Raw genomic sequence first — 21,258 nt, 5'->3', positions numbered from 1 at the left:
ATAAGTTACCTAAGCAACGGCCAATGCAAGAGGAATACTCTGACCCTCCTTTCTGTCTGACCCTTAAAGTAGGAAATAAATCTCTCACATAAACAGACACACTTATGGTCAGAGAGAGAATTCGGGCTGAGAAGCCTGTGTAAACAAATCTTGTTACTTTTTATTTACTACTCCAAGCCCAAACTCTGTTTAGATTCTTCATTAATTGAGCACCCCAAAACCTAAATTTCTTTGTCCTACCTATTCCTCACAAATGTATTGTTTCCTTGTCTAAAAAGTATAAAAACTGCCTGCTTTGGCCACTTCTTTGGTCCCAATTCCATGAGACCTCCATGCACATGAATTAAAATTTATTTCTCTTTCTCCTGTTCATCTGTCTTGTCAATTTTACTATTAGTCTAACCACCAGGACTCAAGAGGAATAGAGGAGGAAATTTCCCCCTCCCCAACGGCAGCTGAGGACAGTGGATTTGAATGATCACCTCTTTAAATGCTTTCTGACTCTTCAGAAGAGCCCTGTGGGTCCTTAGAAGCGCTCTGGGGAGTCTTGAGCATGAGACCTGAGCAGTATGTCCCTCCTCCCTAACTAAGCCACTCTGCGCTTGGCTGCTGTTGAAGTTAAGTTTCTTCTGTTAGAGTTTGAAATTCACTTAAAAATCTCCAAGAAACAAACTTTGAAAATGTCGTCCATCAATGTGAAATGCAGCCCAGTCCAAGCCCAGGAGATCCCACAAAAGGCCACAAAACTGTCACGTCCCAGGCTGAGGTTTGAAAACCCAAAGCCCTCAGGGTTCTCCGGAGCTCAGATCTTTAAATTCAGATTTTCACTCATCCAGGTTTAGTAACAAACACTGAGGCCTTATCATTTTTTTTTTAATTCAAATACAACTGACTACCATAAGTGTTCTACCGTGTGGCATAAATTAAAGACCAAACAGAGACATCAGAGACTTGGCTTGAGAAACCAAAGATTACTCTAAGTGCATAAGTAAGGATAAACAATGCTCAACAGTGGTTGTAGGAGAAGAAAACTAGGAAAGAAAGAACAAAGATTTTCTAAGAGAGTCTTCAAAGCCAACCCCAGTGACTTCACGGAAACTGTTTTATGGAGTTTTCTGTCAAAGTCTAGTTCAAAATGATTGATGTTTTAGGTGCTTAAGAAGGAAACTTTGGAGTCTTCAGTTGGAGAAGGAGGTGGGGCTGGGGGTACTTCGGAGTCAGCTGCACTAGGAGGACGAGCTTGTCCCAAATCCATATCTGAGGGCATCTCCCCGGCTTCATCACTTTTCTTGGTAAATCTCTCTTCTCTGGGAAGAAAGGCACACTGAATGTCATTTAAAGGTGGGATTTTTAAAAAGAACCCCCAGATCCCAGCACCTAAAGAGCATACAGCATTTTGGAGGACATCCTGACTCACCTACCCACGTTTACAGAGCCATCACCTGGCAAAGATAAGATAAACTCTCTTTACACTTTGTGTGTCTGCTCTTCTCAGAGACAATTTAACCATCTCCACTGGTCCCATGGAACCAGTGTAGCTGGGGTCCACCCCTACCAGCCAGCTCTCTGTAGTTTCAGCCCAGGGCAGGCTCTCTCTCTATGTTTTATTTGCATACCAGCTATTCTCTGGCTAGTTCAGCCTAGGCTCACTTCAGCTCTCCTTTCTGCCTAGTCACCCCCTGCCTGCCCCCGTCCCCACCTCCAGCCTGCCAGGTTCTCCTTCCCATCTGCTAGAATGCACCAGGCATCTCCATTCTACTCAGGTCTGGGCAAACCCTGCCTTCAAGGGAATAGGACTAGCCAGTTAAGTGATTAGAGATTCAGAATTAACTGTTTGCTGAATCAACACCTACTCTGGTCTAGGGACTTGGAAATTAACTAGAAACTAACTACATTCAGATTCTCAAGGACAGCTCACACCTGTTAAGTTTTTCAGCTGAGGAAGCTGAGACAGAAGGCGATTTACCCGGGTCATATGGCCAGTAAAATACAGAACTGGAGGGCTTCCCTGGTGGCGCAGTGGTTGAGAGTCTGCCTGCCAATGCAGGGGACATGGGTTTGAGCCCTGGTCTGGGAGGATCCTGCATGCTGCGGAGCGACCAGGCCCGTGAGCCACAGCTACTGAGCCTGCGCGTCTGGAGCCTGTACTCCGCAGCAGGAGAGACCGCGATAGTGAGAGGCCCGCGCACTGCGATGAAGAGTGGCCCCCGCTTGCCACAGCTGGAGAAAGCCCTCGCACAGTAAACGAAGACCAACACAGCCATAAATAGATAAATAAATAAAATAAAGTAAAAAGGGAGATGGGTCACACACACAAAAAAAAATACCGAACTGGAATCCAAACTCAGATTTCCTGATCACAAGTTCACTGCTGCATCTCCAGTGAGAGCTGATGCCTACCTAATGTTGCTGCAGGGATGTGGGGGAATGGGGAGGGGCTAACCAGGAAGGAAGCCAGGAGAGGCCCCAGAACTGTGGGATCTCTTCCTTCCTGAGTGGATTTTAGAACATAGTGACCACAGCACCCTGGAGACAATGCCCACTCCACAGTCTAACCAGTGGTGTCAAATTTGCCACGCAGCCCCATCTGTAAAGGTTTAAAACTCCATACCTATGTTAACTAAGAAATTGTACATAATTTTTTAAATCAATTCACTAATATCTTACATCCCAACAAACTCTAAAGTCAAGAAGCACTGTGAACAAACTGGACGGAGGTCCCTATTTCAAATCAATAATTTTTATTTTGAGCCAACTTGTCAGATTTCATAAAATCATTATTTTTAAGCTCCTACTATACCCACAGAACTCACACCAAAAGTGTCAGCTCTGCCAGTTGTTGTTTACTCATATCTGCATTATTAGAATGACTTCAATCCAGGTTTCTTGGCAGAAATTTGTTAGGCCACTTTTCTCTGTTGAGGGTTGCATTCATTAAGACTAGACACAATAGGGCTTCCCTGGTGGCACAGTGGTTGAGAGTCCGCCTGCTGATGCAGGGGATACGGGTTCGTGCCCCGGTCTGGGAAGATCTCACATGCCGCAGAGCGGCTGGGCCCGTGAGCCATGGCCGCTGAGCCTGCGCGTCCGGAGCCTGTGCTCCGCAACGGGAGAGGCCGCAACAGTGAGAGGCCCGCATACCGCCAAAAAAAAAAAGACTAGACACAATAACTTATAAGTCCACTTAACTCACACAGACAAACTGCAACATGTTGGCATTTGCTGCGAGTGAGTGAAGCAGTCCAGTGAAGGTGGCCTTCCTCCAGCTTTGCAGCTCCCGTCCTCCCATGTGGAAAGTCTCAAGCTACACACAACCTCCTGACACACAGGGAAGGTGCAGCATCCAACCAAACATCAATTTCAATAGAGCTCAGTGTTCATATAAATTGGAATCCTAATGTTTTCTTTATATACCTTTATATATGAGATGTCTTGGGCACCTGACTGGATCTGGGGATCTCAGACCAGAAAGAGTGCAGAGCATCCCACAGTGGCCATCGTAGGCTTGCCAGATTTAGCAAAGGAAAATACAGGGTGCCCAGTTAAATTGGAATTTCAGATAAATAATTTTTACTGTAAGTATATCACAAATGTCACACAGACTTACTTAGGCCAAAAAAACCCCTTTTTGTTGTTCATCTAAAGTTCAAATTTAACTAGGCATCCTGTATTTTATCCACTGAGCCTACAATCAGGGGAAGGTGTCAGGCAGTGGATTTGTTGGAGAACTCCAGCATGCAGCTCAGGCAGCTAACTACTGCAAGGCAGGCAAACAAACCCTCTCCTTTGCGCCAGATAAGCTGTCGAGGCCTCCCCTTTCTAAGGGCATGCTAGCACAGTCCTGGGCACCAGGTGCAGAGTCATGAAGGAGAAAAGCAGTCCTTGCAGGGAGCTTACAGCCTAGCTGGGAATGAGGACAAGCTTCGGGGAGTCCATGCTGTTCCCAAACTTTGCAAAGTCATGCATTTTTACACTGAGAGGGTACATCATAACTTCCAGCTGATTATCAACGTGATCCTCACTCCCCAGTCAAGAGCCACTGACCTGAAGTTCATCCCAGCGCCCTTATCATTGCCTATTGAAGGATCACGTGACAAGGGTATGTTTCCCACAGTGGGTGACAAAGTGTTTTCTCATCTGTAAAATCTGCCTTGCTAGAGAATGGACTTGAGGATATGGGGAGCGGGAAGGGTAAGCTCTGACAAAGCGAGAGAGAGGGATGGACATATATACACTACCCAACGTAAAATAGATAGCTAGTGGGAAGTAGCCGCATAGCACAGGGAGATCAGCTCGGTGCGTTGTGACCACCTGGAGGGGTGGGGTAGGGAGGGTGGGAGGGAGGGAGACGCAAGAGGGAAGAGATACGGGAACATACGTATAACTGATTCACTTTGTTGTAAAGCAGAAACTAACACACCATTGTAAAGCAATTATACTCCAATAAAGATGTAAAAAGAAAAATCTGCCTTGCTGCAGTGGATGAATACATTTACATAAACCAGCATCTGGAGGCATTTTACGGCACTTGGTGAGGATCAGCATTTATGTTCCATCCTAACCCCCACCAGAGACCCCGGAAATACCTCATGGTCATGGTGATTCGGCGCTTGGTCACCTCGGAGGCCAGGTCTCTGTAGGGGAGGTTAATGCTGTTGCCCATGGAGCCTTTCTCTGCCATGGCCTTGCACTCAGAGGATTTAGATTCACCGCACCTGTGAATCTAAAACAAAAGCACCAGCAAACATGCTTCAGGGGTTGGGACTGCTCTGCCTGGGTCCAACATGGCAGAGGACTTTTTTTTTGCAGAGGACTTTCACTGCCATGTTCTCAGTGGGTCCTCCCTACAGCCCACCCCCCCTCCTCCCATTCCCCAGTCCCACCCCTGTCACGAGGCAGACATTTTCTCATTCAAATACCTGCTGTGGGGGAAGAGCAAGGTCCTCCCGACCTTAGATAGAACAGGTATTATTAACCCAATCTTGTGATATGGAAACCAAGGGCAGCTATGATTTCCCCCAGGGAACAGCTGAGGAAACGGAGGCCCAGAGAGGTGAACTGTCTCTCCCCAGGTTGCACAGCTGGGCCCTGTCGGTGCTGCTTCCCCTCTAACGAGTGCCACTTCCATGGAGCCCTTCTCTCACAGGGCTGTTTGGCATCACTGACACACGCAGAGCCGCCCTCTTCCTGGAGCACTTACCTTCTCAAGAACAGGAAAGGGACATAGGATTGACAAGGCTACTTATTCAGATGTGCACCTGGCAGAGATACCGGAGGCTTGATATTGAGAAGAAAAATAACAGCAGTGGGACCTCTTTAGTGTCGGATGTGGGATATCCTTTTACAGTATTCTGTTTGGTAACCACAGTAACTCTGCAAGGTAAGTTATGATGATCCCCATTGAGCCAATGGGGAAACTGAGCAGCAGAGAAATTAGGTAGCTTCCCCAGGGGGCATAGACATAGAATCTCAACCTACGTCTGCCTGGCTTCAAAGACTCCAGTACAGAGTCAAGTGACCCTCCAGTTCTGCCTCGGTGCCAAGCCATTTCCAAAGGAGTAAGGGATGAGTCTTCATTCCTGGATACCTGGTCACACTTACGGGGTGACATGGCCATTCTCAGAACGTGAGTTGCAATGGCTTGAGCTAGCCAGCCTGGCCTGCTGGCTGGAAAGGTTTGTTCTTAGGAGGAAGCCCAAATGACTCACCTTTTGATTCCAGATCAGCTCAGGATATGACCCTTTCCACACCTCAGCTCATGGTCTTTGAAGAAATGCCCTCATTCTGTGCAGCCTCTGTTCCCACACGTCAGTTACTCCACCGTCTCAGAGAAGGAAAAGTCTAAAACCACCGCTACTGCCGCCAACTGCCTCCCAGACTTTTTTAATCCTCCTGTAGTCAATCTCTCTCAAGAGCTTGAGTTAATTGATTGATTTTTGCCCTTCAAAGGTAGCAGCTGGGACTTTCCTGGTGGTACAGTAGTTAAGACTCTGAGCTCCCAATGCAGGGGGCCTGGGTTCGATCCCTGGTCAGGGAACTAGATCACACATGTGTGCCGCAACTAAGAGTTCATATGCTGGAGCTCAGGAGACCGCGAGCTGCAACTAAGGAGTCCACCTGTTGCAACTAAGACCCAGTGCAACTAAATAAATAAGTTAGCAGCTGACACAGATTTTCCCTGCAGAATTGACCTTGATGAGAAATCCCCAAAGATGTTGCGGGGGTGGTGGTGGGGGAGATGGGTCTTGAGCGCAAAGCAGGGCAAGAGCCTTGGGCGACATGAGCAACGAGGAAGCACACAAAGAGGCTGGAAAGCATGACCTGTTACTACTGACTACATTTAAAAAGCTAATTCATGTACAGCCGTTCTCCCAGCAGCATCATAATAATTGATCCCACTCCTTCCTGATGACTCAGCACTTCTGCTGAGGCGGCAGGTGCTTTGACTTTGAAATAAAAGGTATTGACTGATTTCATGACTTTCACTTTTGAGGTGGATAATCTTGGGCAAGTAATTTAACTTCTATAAGCCTCGGTTTTCCTACCGGTAAAAGAGGAGTAATACTCATAGCAGTACTATTCACAATAGCCAAGATATGAAAACAACCTAAATGTCCATCGACAGACGAGTGGATAAAGAAGAAGATGTGGTGTATACACACACACACACACACACACACACACACACACACACACACACAAACACACACAATGGAATACTACTCAGCCATAGAAAAGAATGAAATAATGCCATTTGCAGCAACATAGATGGACTTAGAGATTATCATACTAAATCAGTCAGAACGAAAAAGACAAATACCATATGATATCGCTTACATGTGGAATCTAAACTATGACACAAATGAACCTATCTATGAAACAGAAACAGACTCACAGACATAGAGAACAGACTTGTGGTTGCCAGTGAAGGGGGAGTGGGGGAGGGATGGAGTGGAAGTTTGGGATTAGCAGATGCAAACCATTATATATAGAATGGATAAAAAACAGGGTCCTACTGTATAGCACAGGGAATTATATTCAATATCCTGTGATAAACCATAATGGAAAAGAATTTTTAAAGAATGTATATATATATAATTGAATCACTTTGCTGTACAGCAGAAATTAACATAACATTGTAAATCAATTATACTTCAATTACAAAAAGAAGTAATAATCTCTACAAGGGCAGTTGTGAGGATTGAGAAAATATTTGCAAAAATCCCTAATTTAACCTTTTTTTGGCTTTTAAAATGTTTAGATTCGTGTTTATATACACATACACACACACATATATATACATATATATACATTTAGCCCAGGATGAATATGAATATGTGTGTATACTGCCCTTGATGTAATAACATGAATGTAAGCCTTTTCCTCACAAACTCAATTATATGCTTTTTGAAAGTAGAAGCCCTATTTTTTTTTTTTTTTTTTTTTTTTTTTTGCGGTACATGGGCCTCTCACTGTTGGGGCCTCTCCCATTGCAGAGCACAGGCTCTGGACGCGCAGGCTCAGCGGCCATGGCTCACGGGCCCAAGCCGCTCGGCGGCATGTGGGATCCTCCCAGACTGGGGCACGAACCCGTGTCCCCTGCATCAGCAGGCGGACTCTCAACCACTGCGCCACCAGGGAAGCCCCCCTATTTTTTTTTTAATTAATTAATTTTATTTATTTATTTTTGGCTGTGTTGGGTCTTCATTGCTGTGTGCAGGCTTTCTCTAGTTGTGGTGAGCGGGGGCTACTCTTTGTTGCAATGCACAAGCTTCTCATGGGGGTGGCTTGTCTTGTTGCAGAGCACGGGTTCTAGGCACGTGGGCTCAGCAGTTGTGGCTTGCAGGCTCTAGAGCGCAGGCTCAGTAGCTGTGGCGCATGGGCTTAGTTGTTATGCGTCACGTGGATCTTCTCGGACCAGGGCTTGAACCCGTGTCCCCTGAATTGGCAGGCAGATTCTTAACTACTGTGCCACCAGGGAAGCCCAGGAGCCCTATTTTTTCCCTCCCTCCTAACCCAGGCTTGGCACAGTGTTGACTTCCTAGTGGGAACCCAACAATTACTTAAATTAAATCGGAAAGTGCAATAGCATTGTTGTTCCCATCTGTCTCCTTTAGCCATGTGATTACCAAAGTCTAACATAATCAAGTTTCTCTATTGTGTTTGAATATGTCAGAAACCATTATTGGTTTGTTTGGTGTTGTTTTGGCCCAACGACTTTGGAGAACGAAGTCTGAGCTCTTAAGTAGGAACCCTTGGGAAGTTTGCTGTCGTCAGATATATCTGAATGATTAACAGCAATACAAACCTGGAAAAACCCCTACCTCCTATGCTAGCCATCCTTTATGATATTCCATACAAATCTAAAACATGTTTCTGAACCCTGACATCCAAACGTGAAGTTGACACTTCAGATGTGTAAGAAGCAGCCCTGGTAATAGAGCAGTTTGGCGGTAAGAGAGTCTGTATTTCTCTCCATTAACTATAATGAAATCACATTAGAAATTAGCTGCTACTTGTGAGATAACATGTGTTAAAGCTGGGGTTCACGAGGGGCAGGACCAGAATAAAGATGCAGAGGTAGAGAATGGACTTGAGGACACGGGGAGGGGGCAGGGTGAGCTGGGACTACGTGAGAGAGTAGCACTGACATATATACACTACCAAATGTAAAATAGATAGCTAGTGGGAAGCAGCCGCATAACACAGGGAGATCAGCTCGGTGCTTTGTGACCACCTAGAGGGGTGGGATAGGGAGGGTGGGAGGGAGATGCAAGAGGGATGAGATATGGGGATGTATGTATATGTATAGCTGATTCACTTTGTTATAGAGCAGAAACTAACACACCATTGTAAAGCAATTATACTCCAATAAAGATGTTAAAAAAAAAAAAGCTGGACTTCAAAACATGGTCTACCTGACACCCAAGTTCATGTATTTAATGACTGCGGTTTTCCACTCACAAAATAGAATAAAATGAAAACATGTATTCTCTAAAAAACAATAGAAAACTATACAACTACCAATATTACTAATTTTACAATAGGGGAACTGAAACTTCTCTCTTAGGCTCTCTCAGCTATGTGGAACAAAGACCAAGGGATAGGGATTGTTGGGAGGATATGCAGGCAAAAGAGGGACAGGAATCCTCCTGGAAGAACAGGATGGGTCACCCTGCTGTGCCTCCCAGGAAGACTTGAACTGGGAAAGCCAAAGTGGAGACACCTCTAGGGACTATATTATCTTGCCATCCCTACAGCTACAAAAATTTATGGCTCTAGCACTCTACCCTGAACGGGATTCTCAACCTCTGCAAGATGTATAAGCCGGGTATAATTTTTATAGGCATAGATGCCTAGCTGAGGTAACAGGATAATTAGCACCAGCACAGGTGTGTGAGTCCCTCAAGTCTACTCTCAGCTCCCTTGACCCCCCCTCTAGTCTGCATTTGCTTGGCTGAGTGCCAACCTAAGTTACATTCACCTCTCTACCTCTTGACGCTACAACACACACCTTGATGACCACTCACTTGAAATTCATGACTGCAAACTTCAACTGGGTACTTATCTCAGGCCTAGAAACCTTCTCATCTCTTCCCAAACCTCCAGCCCTTCTTCCTAATTCTCATTTTCAGCTGAGGAAAACAGACAATCAAGAGAACTTCCAAAAGTACCCACCACCCACCCACCTACCCACCTTCCAGCTTTTGCGCCATATTGTTTGCCTCTTCTCCCGTTACTATCGATGCCTTTTCAGAGACCAACGCTTGCACTCGGACACCTGACCCCATCCTCTCTCCTCCACATCAGGTCTTCACTCCAGTAATCCTCTCCTCTTGAATATCAAATGTCCCCTCTCTACTGGATCTTTCCCATCAGTGTTCAAACATTATTTCTCCCATCTTAAAACTCTGTCTTGAATCCAGTTTTCCCCACCGCAAAACAAGTCAACAAAAATTTCTTGAAGGAGAGTTGTTTGTATTCATTGTCTCCAATTGCTTTCCTTCCATCCTCTATCAAATCCACGCCAGCGGTGAATTACCAAAACATCGCTCCTCTCACTCAGCCATCAGTAGCGTTTGAAACAGTAAATCACTCCCTCCCCCTTGAAACATTTCCTCATTGGCTTCCAGGACACCACACGTCTCCTGCCCCAACCTCACTGGTTACTCTTTCTTAGTTCCCTTTGCTTGTTTCTTTTCATCTTCCTAAACTCTTAACATTAGAGCATCCAAGGCTCGGTCCTTGAATCTCTTCTCTACTCTCATTTCTCTGTTGATCTCATTGTCACATCATTAAATTCCATCTCTAGGATGATGACATCCTGTCTGTCTCTCCAGATCTCTCTCCTGAACTACAGACTGATACATCAACTGTCCACTTGACATCTCCATTTTACTAATAAACACTTAACTCAAAACGCCTAAGAATGAACTCTTGATCAACTCCTTCAAACCTGCTCTACCTGCTGTCTTCCCCATTTCTGCTAATGGCAACCCCATCCATTCAGCTGCTTGAGCCTCAAATCTAGAAGTCATCTTTGTCTTATATCTCTCTCTCTCAAACTCACATTCAGTCCATCAACAGATGGATTTTGAGCTCAACTTTTCAAGTTATATCCAGAATCCAGCCACTTCTCACCACCCTCACTGTTACCTGCCCTTGTCCGCAACTCATCATTATCCTTGGCATGAATAATTGCAAAAGCCTCCTAACTGGCCTGTTTTCATCCTTGTCCCTCCTTCAACACACAGCCAGAGAAATCCTTTAAAAATATGTCATGTTTCTCCTCTGCTCCAAACCCTCCAATGGCTTTCCATTTTTACTCAGAGTAAAAGCCAAAAACCCTTGCAATGGCCTTCAGAGCTTATTGCAATTTGCCTCCTTCCCTCACTCCCAATTTCTCTGACCTCGACAATTGTTACTCTCCCTTTTTCTCACTCTGGCTTCCTCGTGTTCCTGAACACCCAGGGACACTCCCTCTTCAAGCCAGGCTTTGCACTTGCTGTTGCCTCTGCCTGGAACACGCGGCCCCAAATATCTACATACCTTGTTTCCTCTGTTCCTTCAAGTCTTTGTTCAATTTTGCCTGCACAGTGATGCCTTCCTCGTGTACTCCACTTAAAATATAGAAAAAAACACAGGTTTTTGCCTGCTATACTCCCTGCTGTATCTCAACACCTGAAACAACATCCAGCGCATCGTAGCTGATGCTGTGGCACGTCATCCAGATCCTCTTTCTGGCTGAGGCACTCGTTTCCCCAGATGCTAGGAGTGTTGGTGGCTGATGGCTTTCAGGTGAGTCCCTCTCCAGGCATTGCTTTCAGCTGAAGACAGTTGCCTCAGCCCCTCCCCTAGAGACAAATGATAGCCCTCATCCAATGACTGACGAGTGTAGGGGTATGAATGCCCAGACCCATCCTACCTCAGGAGCTGCCTATAGAATCAACCAAGGCCTTTGTTGTAATTATTGATACATCGCAATTCAGCTTCTCTCTCCCATGGCTACTGATGCAGAGGGCACTCCCCCAATGAGCTTCCTGCACATAAATCTACATTTCAGTGTGTTTCCCAGGAAACTCAATCTAGCACAACGGGTGCCAGCAGTGGTCTCAGGAAGACGACTCTAAAAAGAGATTGTGGCTGTGGGTTACCAGGCAAAGAGAACCTTATCACTGATGGTATGTGGAGCATTAGCAGTCCCTGGCAAGCTGTAATGGCCAGTGGTTAAAATTTTCATTGATGTGCAAGAGGGAGGGAATACGGGGATATAGGTATACATATAGCTGATTCACTTTGTTATACAGCAGAAACTAACAACATTGTAAAGCAATTATATTCCAAAAAATTTTTTTCATTGATGGTGAATTGGGATGGGATTGCGTTGGAAGAGGATGAACTGGAAGGTTTAATATCTCAAGCTTTTGAGAGGCTCAGGGGAAGAACCAATTATAAGTACGATGCCTCTTTCTGAGAAAGATGATGAAAGATTGGGGTCATTAATCAGCAGTTGAAGGTGAAGTGAGAAAGTCAGAGGCCTCTTAGGCAACAGCTTAGTTTCTGCAGCCAAAGGACAGAAGACGTTGAGGATAAGGCTGAGGACGTAATTATAAAAGTAGCATTCCATGGGCTTCCCTGGTGGCGCAGTGGTGGAGAGTCCACCTGCCGATGCAGGGGACACGGGTTCGTGCCCTGGTCCGGGAGGATCCCACATGCCGCGGAGCGGCTGGGCCCGTGAGCCATGGCCGCTGAGCCTGCACGTCCGGAGCCTGTGCTCCACAACGGGAGAGGCCACGACAGTGACAGGCCAGTGTACCGCCAAAAAAAAAAAAAAGTAGTATTACAGAGGAGGCTGACTTCTCAGTTCCAGCAAGGCTGGGAAAAAACAGGATCCTGAGACTTGGGATGAAGAAAATCCTCAGAGGGCTTTCCTGGTGGCGCAGTGGTTAAGAATCTGTCTTCCAATGCAGAGGACACAGGTTTGAGCCCTGGTCTGGGAAGATCCCACATGCCGCGGAGCAACTAAGCACGTGCACCACAACTACTGAGCCTGTGCTCTAGAGCCCGTGAGCCACAACTACTGAGCCCACATGCCGCAACTACTGAAGTCCGAGCACCTAGAGCCTGTGCTCTGTAACAAGAGAAGCCACTGCAATGAGAAGTCCGGGCACTGTAACAAGGAGTAGCCCGCTCTCGCCGCAACTAGAGAAAGCCTGCACGCAGCAACGAAGACCCAATGCAGCCAAAAATAAATAAATAAGTAAACTTATAAGAAAATCCTCAGGGCCTGCTGAGATGGTTTAGTCCTCCCTATTGGAGACTAGCACTCCTCTTGATTAAAGATGCTGCAGAGGCCTCTGTGTTGTAGGGTAACACACACACCCTTCAGGATCTCCATTCTGGCTGCCAGACCAATACCTAGAGTCAAGTCACCACATAGCCTGCCAGGAAACTGCTAAGGGACCAAAGGGACTATAGGAAGAAACAGCTACAGCACTCGGCTAACCTGTACCAGCTGGGCCTGGTATTAATCTACATTTGAGACCGGATCCTGTGAATGCCGGCTCAAGGGGGGTTTAGGAGAGCTCTGTCCTGCGATACATGTTTTAACTCCCCAGCAAGGGCCCTGGGAGACTTTGCTCACCGGCTGCTATGATGGCTCTTGGAAGCTGGCCGTAAGAGATGGCCCATGTCAAATGAAGTACAAATTCCAGGATGGATGGTGGAAGGTAACACAAGGCTCAGAGAAATGGGCATTCTAGACTGGATATACTGTGTAGGACAGAAAACCCAGTTGAGTAGGCTCTGGGGATGCACATGGCGGACATGCCCTTTACCAAAGGAACAAAGAATGTATTGCACAAAAGGGCTCCAGTGTCATTAGGAAGCCCAGGGGTGGCTGTCCTCTGTAGGCAAGGGCTGACAGTGGGAGATGCTATGACTGGAATTGGCCTCACGTATAGCAGCAAGCATAATAGATACTAAAATAAGAGAGGTCAGGTGGTTAAAGATCAGGAACAGGTGGATAATGTTATCATAACCAGCAGCAAAACCAGAGTGGCAGCTGGGTGGTTTGGCCCCCACACAACTATAGAAGTGGTTCATAGAACACAGCCTTCCCAGGAATGGTGAAGAGCCAGCAAGTATTGCTCAGTTTCTACAATCAAATCAGTGCTGGATGATGAGGACGAGGGCAGCCACCTTAATAACCCACAGTCACTAAAAGAGAAATCAGGAATTTCCCTGTTGGTCCAGTGGTTAAGACTCCATCTTCCCAATGCAGGGCACACGGGTTCGATCCCTGATCATGCATGCTGCACAGAGTGGCCAAAAAAAGAAATTAATTATTTACAAATCAATAAATAAAAGAGAAATCAAGTTCTAGGAGGAGGTCCTTGCAATACCCTGGTGAGAGTGTATGATAATGATTCCTCATGGGGATCTAGGGCCATTTACCCAAGTAACCATACACTGGGAATTACCTACACATTTCGAAGATTTTTGGATGCAGGATTCAAGTTGACGTTGATATTTAAAGTGCCAACATGGTCCTTCTGTTAGAGTTGGGAACACATGGAGCCCAGGGATAGAGTCCTGGCCCAGGTTTGAATCACAGTGAGTCCACTGGGTCCAGGACCTACCCAGTGGTCCTTTCCACATGCTTTCCATATGCTTTTTATGATTGGAACAGACGTACTTGGAAGTCGGCAGTCCTCTCCCATTGTGCCTGGGCCTGAGGTAGGAGCTGTTGTTGTGGGAAATACTAAGTTGCTAAATGAAAGTCTCTGAAACTGTCTCCTCCCAGTCAATATAGTAAATCAAATATCTTGTGCTGGGTGGTTATCGCCCTGATGGGTACCACCCTTAGAAATCTAAAGGGTGCAGAGATACTGGCTCCCATAATATCCCCATTTAATTCGCTCCTCTGGCCCTCTACAATAAAACCAGACTGAAGATTACTGCAAACTCAACCCAGCTGTAGCCCTAATTGTCGCTGCTGAGTCAAGTAATACATTTGTTAGAGCAGGTCGATGTGGGTCTGCCCCATCAGTGAAGTTTTTAGGGATCCAGAGATCTGGGGTCATGCCGTTCCATCACCTCCAAATTAAAGGACAAAATATTTCACCTTACACCTCTCACAAAAGCACAACTGTTGGACTCTGAGGCAGCATATTCCATACTTGGGAGTACTGAGTGACATGAAAGTCTGCCAAACTTGAGCAGGTTCTAGAGCAGGAAAGGCCCCTGTAGGTACAGACAGTGAGGCAAGTGTACTCACTTGCCACTTGGTTGATAACTGACTAGAAGACCCCATCAAAGGTATTGATGACGGGAAAAAGATCTGTGCGGCAAGATACAGTAGGAAAATTACAATGCAAGACCATCTGCAATGGAGTTTTATGTATACAAGGCTCCTGGGAGAAACAGAACACCTGACCTCAGGACGTGAAGTGACCAAATGGCCAGGACTGTTCATCTTGAGCAGCTCTGTTAGGCCCTCAGGGTCGTAAGTTGAGCAGGCCAGCAGCAGTCTATCATAAGCTATATATCTAGAACTGGGCATAAGTAGGGCCCATGCTACAAGCAGGTGGCCCAGACCCCCACATCTTTCATTAATATTGCACAGCACCTCTCCCTCAGATCATCCCTACGTTTGCATGAAGTGTCCCTTATGGTCAGCCTAGAAAGAAGGGGAAAACTCAGGTTTGGTCCCGTCAATGTAATATGTGGATGCAAGCCAAAACTGGATGGCTGCTGTGCTGTACCTCTTGTTAGTCGTGGCCCTAAAGGATAGGGACAAGGGAAAATTGTCCCAGTAGAGTTTTGGGCAATTCATCTGGCCATTTACTCTGTGTGGAAAGAGAAGGGGCCCAAGCCAAGAATATCTGCAAACTCATGAGCAATGGGAGAAGACTTGGCTCGTTGGTCAGGAGCTTGGAAGGAAAAATGACTGGAAGACCATCCAACCCTTTGGTGACTGGAACTGACCCATTCTGCATATGGGTTTGCCTTCGCTGCCTGCAGGACCTCAACTGGCACCATCAGAGAGCTTACAGAATGTGTGTTCTCCCCTCAAGGGTTCCTACCTCTCTTTGAACAAAGGAGCCCACCTTACCTCAAAGGAGATGTGGCAATGGACGCATAACCATAGAGTCCACTGTCCTATTGCATACTGTACCAACTAGAAGCTGCCACCCCGATAGTGCAATGGAATGGCCTTTTGAAGATACAATTGAGGCACCATCTTGGAGATAATACCTGCAAAGAATGCATGGGAGAAATATGCCAACATGAAAATAGCAAAGGAATGAATCAGCAGTTTGCAGATGTAAAGAGAAATATAAAGAGAAAATGTACCAATGGAAACAGTTGAAATGTTCTGATAATTACCCACAATTTCCATATACTAGGTCCACTGCCCACTCTTATCACGGACACCATTGAATTTATTTATTTATTTATTTATTCAGAAAATTCCTCAATATTTATTTTTATTTTTAAAAATTAATTAATTAATTGTCTGTGTTGGGTCTTTGCTGCTGTGCACGGGCTTCCTCTAGTTGTGGCAAGTGCAGGCTACTCTTCATTGCGATGCACGGGCTTCTCATTGTGGTGGCTTCTCCTGTTGCACAGCACGGGCTCTAGGCACACGAGCTTCAGTAGTTGTGGTGCATGGGCTCAGTAGTCGTGGCTCGCGGGCTCCAGAGTGCAGTCTCAGTAGTTGTGGCACACGGGCTTAGTTGCTCCGTGGCATGGGGCATCTTCCCAGACCAGGGCTCAAACCCGTGTCCCCTGCATTGGCAGGTGGATTCTTAACCACTGCGCCACCAGGGAAGTCCCTCCTCAATATTTATTAATGGAAGCACGGTATGAAATAATTCTTGAGTAAAGGGGGAAATACAACCTGAAATTCCTGTTGTTTTTTTTTTTTAGTTGGGGTATAGTTGTTTTACAATGTTGTGTTAGTTTCTTCTGTAGAGCAAAGTGGAGTTCCCTGTGCTATATGGCAGGTTCTCATTAGTTATCTATTTTATACATATTAGTATATATATATTAGTCCCAATCTCACAATTCATCCCACTCCCCCTTTCCCCCTTGGTGTCCATACGTTTGTTCTCTACATCCGTGTCTCTATTTCTGCCTTGCAAACCAGTTCATCTGTACCATTTTTCTAGATTCCACAAATGTGCATTAATATAGAATATTTTTCTCTTTCTGACTTACTTCACTCTGCATGACAGTCTCTAGGTCCATCCACGTCTCTACAAATGACCCAATTTTGTTCCTCTTTATGGCTAATATTCCAGTGTATATATGTACCACATCTTCTTTATCCATTCGTCTGTCAAAGGACATTTAGGTTGCTTCCATGACCTGGCTACTGTAAATTGTGCTGCAATGAACATTGGGGTGCCTGTGTATTTTTGAATTATGGTTTTCTCTGGGTATATGCCCAGTAGTGGGATTGCTGGGTCATATGGTAATTCTATATTTTGTTTTTTTAAAGGAACTTCCATACCGTTCTCCATAGTGGCTGTATCAATTTGCATTCCCAGCAACAGTGCAAGAGTGTTCCATTTTCTCCACACCCTCTCCAGCATTTACTGTGTGTAGATTTTTTAATGATGGCCATTCTGACCAGTGTGAGGTGGTACCTCACTGTAGTTTTGATTTACATTTCTGTAATAATTAGTGCTGTTGAGCATCTTTTCATGTGCCTCTTATCCATCTGTATGTCTTCTTTGGAGAAATGTCTATTTAGATCTTCTGCCCATTTTTTGATTAGGTTGTTTGTTTTTTTGATGTTGAGCTGCATGAGCTCTTTGTATATTTTGGAGATTAATCCTTTGTCCATTGATTAATTTGCAAATATTTTCTCCTATTCTGAGGGCTGTCTTTTCGTCTTGTTTATGGTTTCCTTTGCTGTGCAAAAGCTTTTAAGTTTCATTAGGCCCCATTTGTTTATTTTTGGTTTTATTTCCATTACTCTAGTAGGTGGGTCAAAAAAGATCTTGCTGTGATTTATGTCCAAGAGTGTTCTTCCTATGTTTTCCTATAAGAGGCAATTTTTTCCTCTGCATTTGTTTTTCCTCTGCAATTTTTGGGAATAGTTTCAGAAGGATAGGTGTTAACTCTTCTCTAAATGTTTGGTGGAATTCACCTATGAAGCCATCTGGTCCTGGGCTTTTGCTTGTTGCAAGCTTTTAAATTACTGATTCAACTTCAGTACTTGTAATTGGTCTGAACATATTTTCTGTCTCTTCATGGTTCAGTCTTGGGAGACTACCTTTCTACGAATTTGTCCATTACTTCTAGGTTGTCCATTTTATTGGCATATATTTGCTTGTAGTAGTCTCTTAAGATCCTTTGTATTTCTGTGGTGCTGGTTGTGATGTCTCCTTTTGGATTTGTTTTTATAGGTCTTTTTTTCCTCCTTTCTTCTTTTGTTCTCTTCTCTTGTGATTTGATGACTATCTTTAGTGTTATGTTTGGATTCCTTTTTCTTTTTTTGTGTATATTTATTATAGATTTTTGTTTTGCTTTTACCATGAGGTTCTTGTATAGCAGTCTATATATATATGCACTTGTTTTAAGTTGCTGATTTCTTAATTTCAACTCCGTTTTAGATACCCTGCATTTATACTCCCATCTCCTCATGATTACTGTTTTTGGTATATTTTCCATCTAATTGTTCTGTGTATCCCTTAATTGCTTACTGTGGATACAAGTGATTTTTACTATTTTTGTCTTTTAACCTCCCTGCTAGCTTTGTGTGTGGATGATTTCCTACCTTTACTGTGTTTGCCTTTACTAGTGAGCTTTTCCTTTTTGTAATTTTCTTGTTTCTAATTGTGGCCTTTTTTTTTTCCACCTAGAGAAATTCCTTTAGCATTTGTTGTAAAGCTGGCTTGGTGGTGCTGAATTCTCTTAGCTTTTGCTTGTCTGTAGAGCTTTTGATTTCTCCATCAAATTTGAACGACAGCCTTTCTGGGTAGAGTATTCTGGTCATAGGTTTTTCTCTTTTGTCACTTTAAGTATATCATGCCACTCCCTTCTGGCCTGTAGAGTTTCTGCTGAAAAATCAGCTGATAACCTTATGAGAATTCCCATGTATGTTATTTCTTTTCCCTTGTTGCTTTTAATATTCTCTCTTTAATTTTTGTCATTTTGATTACAATGTGTCTTGGTGTGTTCTAATGTGGGTTAATCCAGTATGGGACTCTCTGCACTCTCTGGACTTGGGTGAGTGTTTCCTTTCCCATATTAGGGAAGTTTTCAACTGTTATCTCTTCGAGTATTTTCTCAGGCTCTTTCTCTCTCTCTTCTCCTTCTGGGACCCCTACAATGTGAATATTAGTGCATTTGGTGTTGTCCCAGCAGTCTCTTAAACTGTCCTTATTTCTTTTCATTCTTTTTTCTTTATTCTGTTCAGTGGCAATGATTCCCACTACAGTCTTCCAGCTCACTGATCAGTTCTTATCCTTCATTTAGTCTACTATTGATTCCTTACAGTGTATTTTTCATTTCAGTTATTGTGTTCTTCAATTGTTTTTCTGTTCTTTATATTTTCTAATTCTTTGTTAAGAACTTTTATTTCTCGCTCTGTGCATCCATTCTTCTCCTGAGTTATTTGATCATCTTAATGATCATTACTCAACTCTTTCTCAGGTGGATTACCTACCTCCACATCACTTAGTTCTTCTTCTAGGGTTTATCTTGTTCCTTCATCTGAAACATATTCTGCTGTCACTTCATTTTGTCTAAATTGCTACTTGTATTTTTATGTATGTGGTAGGTTAGTTACATTTCTCGACCTTGGAGAAGTGGCCCTCTGTAGGGGACATCCTATGTGTCCCAGCAGTGCACTCCCTTATTACCACCCAAGGGCCAAGGGCCAGCTGGTCCCAGGGTAGGGTCTGGCCTGCGTTTGCCGACTCGGTCTGCAGGCTGCAGAACTGTAGTTTTCTTGCTTCTGTTTGTCCCCTGGTGGGTGGGGCTGGTCTAGAGGCTTGTGCAGGCTTCCTGGTGGGAGGGGCCTCTATCTGCCCCTTGGTGGATGGTGCTGGGTCTTGGTCTTCTAGAGATGGTGGGCAGAGCCATGTCTAAGGACGTGTGTAGAGGTGGCTGTGCTCACGAAGACTTTAGGCAGCCTGTCTGCTGATGGGTGGGGCCGTGTTCCTGCCCTGATGATTGTTTGGCCTGAGGCATCCCAACACTGAAGCCTACAGGCTGTTGGGTGGGGCCAGGTCTTGGTTCCAAAATGACAGCCTCCAGGAGCGCTCACACAGATGAATCCTCCCTGATATGTCTGCCACCAGTGTCTATGTCCCCAGGGTGAGCCACAGCTGCCCCCCACCTCCCCAAGAGACCCTCCAAGACCAGCAGGCAGGTCCAACCCAGGCTCCTATTGAATTATTGCTTTTGCCCTTGGTCCCAGTGCACGTGAGAATTTATGTGCACCCTTTAAGAGTGAAGTCTGTATTTCCCACAATCCTATGGAGCTCCTGCAATCAAGCCCTGCTGGCCTTCAAATCCGGATACTCTGGAGGCTCCTCTTCCCAGTGCCAGACTCCTGGGCTGGGGAGCCTGACGTGGGGCTCAGAACTCTCCCTCCTATGAGAGAACCTCTGTAATATAATTATTCTCCAGTTTGTGGGTCACCCACCTCGGGGGTATGGATTTGATTGTATTGTCAGTCTGCCCCTCCTACTGGTCTCCTTGTGGTTCCTTCTTTATGTCTTTAGTTGTAGAAGATCTTTTCTGGAAGGTTTTAGTTTTTTTCAGTGATGGTCGTTCTGCAGACTGTTGTGATTTTGGTCTGCTCATGAGAGGAGGTGAACTTAGGGTCCTTCTACTCTGCCATCTTGGCAGCTCTTCTATAACTTATCTAGTTCTGGAGGCTGAGGTCAGGGTACCAGCGTGGTCAGGTAAGTGTCCTCTTCTGAGATGCAGACTTATTTTATGCTCACATAGTGTAAGGGCTAGAAATTCCAGTTTTCTGAAGAGCACAGATACTAGTTTAGATTAAGCTATGTGGATTTAGCAAGGCATGAATCACTTTATTGCAACCTGCCAAACACCAGGCATAGTGTGTGTGGATATATGTGTGTGTATGTATATATATTTTATTTCATTTAATCAAAACCTGTGAGGAAGACTGAATCATTTCCGTTTTACAGCTGGAGAAACAGACATGCGTTGTGATTTTCTTAGTAACTTCAAGTCCAGTGCTTTCATAGCAGTTCAGCTCAGTAGTTAAGAGCTTGTGCTTTGAGAATCAGAGACTTCCTGGACCAAATCCTGGCTCCTACACTTACTGCATATCCTTGGGCAAGTTATCTATGCCTCATTCTCCTCAAGTATAAATGAGAATAAAAATACCTTTTAAGGGTATTGGGAGGCATCAGTTGATACATGGTAATTAGGACAGTCCCTGGCACACTGGCATTTTCTGTTTCCTACTTTTATGCAGACATAGCAGGAGGACTAAGTAAGAAGCTAGTTTTGGACACGTGTGGCCAGAGAGTGTTACTCTTTGTGTTACCACTTTTCCCTGTGTTCTCTGGTCAAAATGTACTTGGGAGAAGCCTTTGTACTATGGATGTGGATGGGAACTTTAGAAGGAGTATGAGCATGGTCTGGCACTGGTCGCTAGGTCCTGTCCCTTCAGTAACCTAAACCACCAGGGAAGTACCACTACTGTTTGGTCACACTGTCTCTTAAACTGTGAGCTTCTTGGAGGGTGGAATCATGCCT

The 21,258-nt window shown here is 45.0% G+C and overlaps 1 protein-coding gene across 1 annotated transcript; it reads right to left on the bottom strand.

Annotated features, from left to right (window-relative positions):
- Window positions 1-1,147: 1,147 nt before the first annotated feature.
- On the bottom strand, window positions 1,148-4,681 carry MYOCOS (myocilin opposite strand). The gene is made up of 2 exons (XM_032654179.1): window positions 4,587-4,681; window positions 1,148-1,307 (listed from the first exon to the last, which is right to left on the bottom strand). Exons 1-2 carry the CDS (start codon window positions 4,679-4,681, stop codon window positions 1,148-1,150), a joined length of 255 nt encoding a protein of 84 aa, XP_032510070.1.
- Window positions 4,682-21,258: the final 16,577 nt, after the last annotated feature.

This window comes from Phocoena sinus, chromosome 1 (genome assembly GCF_008692025.1).
Source record: "Phocoena sinus isolate mPhoSin1 chromosome 1, mPhoSin1.pri, whole genome shotgun sequence".
Classification (NCBI taxonomy): Eukaryota; Metazoa; Chordata; class Mammalia; order Artiodactyla; family Phocoenidae; genus Phocoena; species Phocoena sinus.
This window is presented reverse-complemented; position numbering and strand designations above follow the sequence as displayed.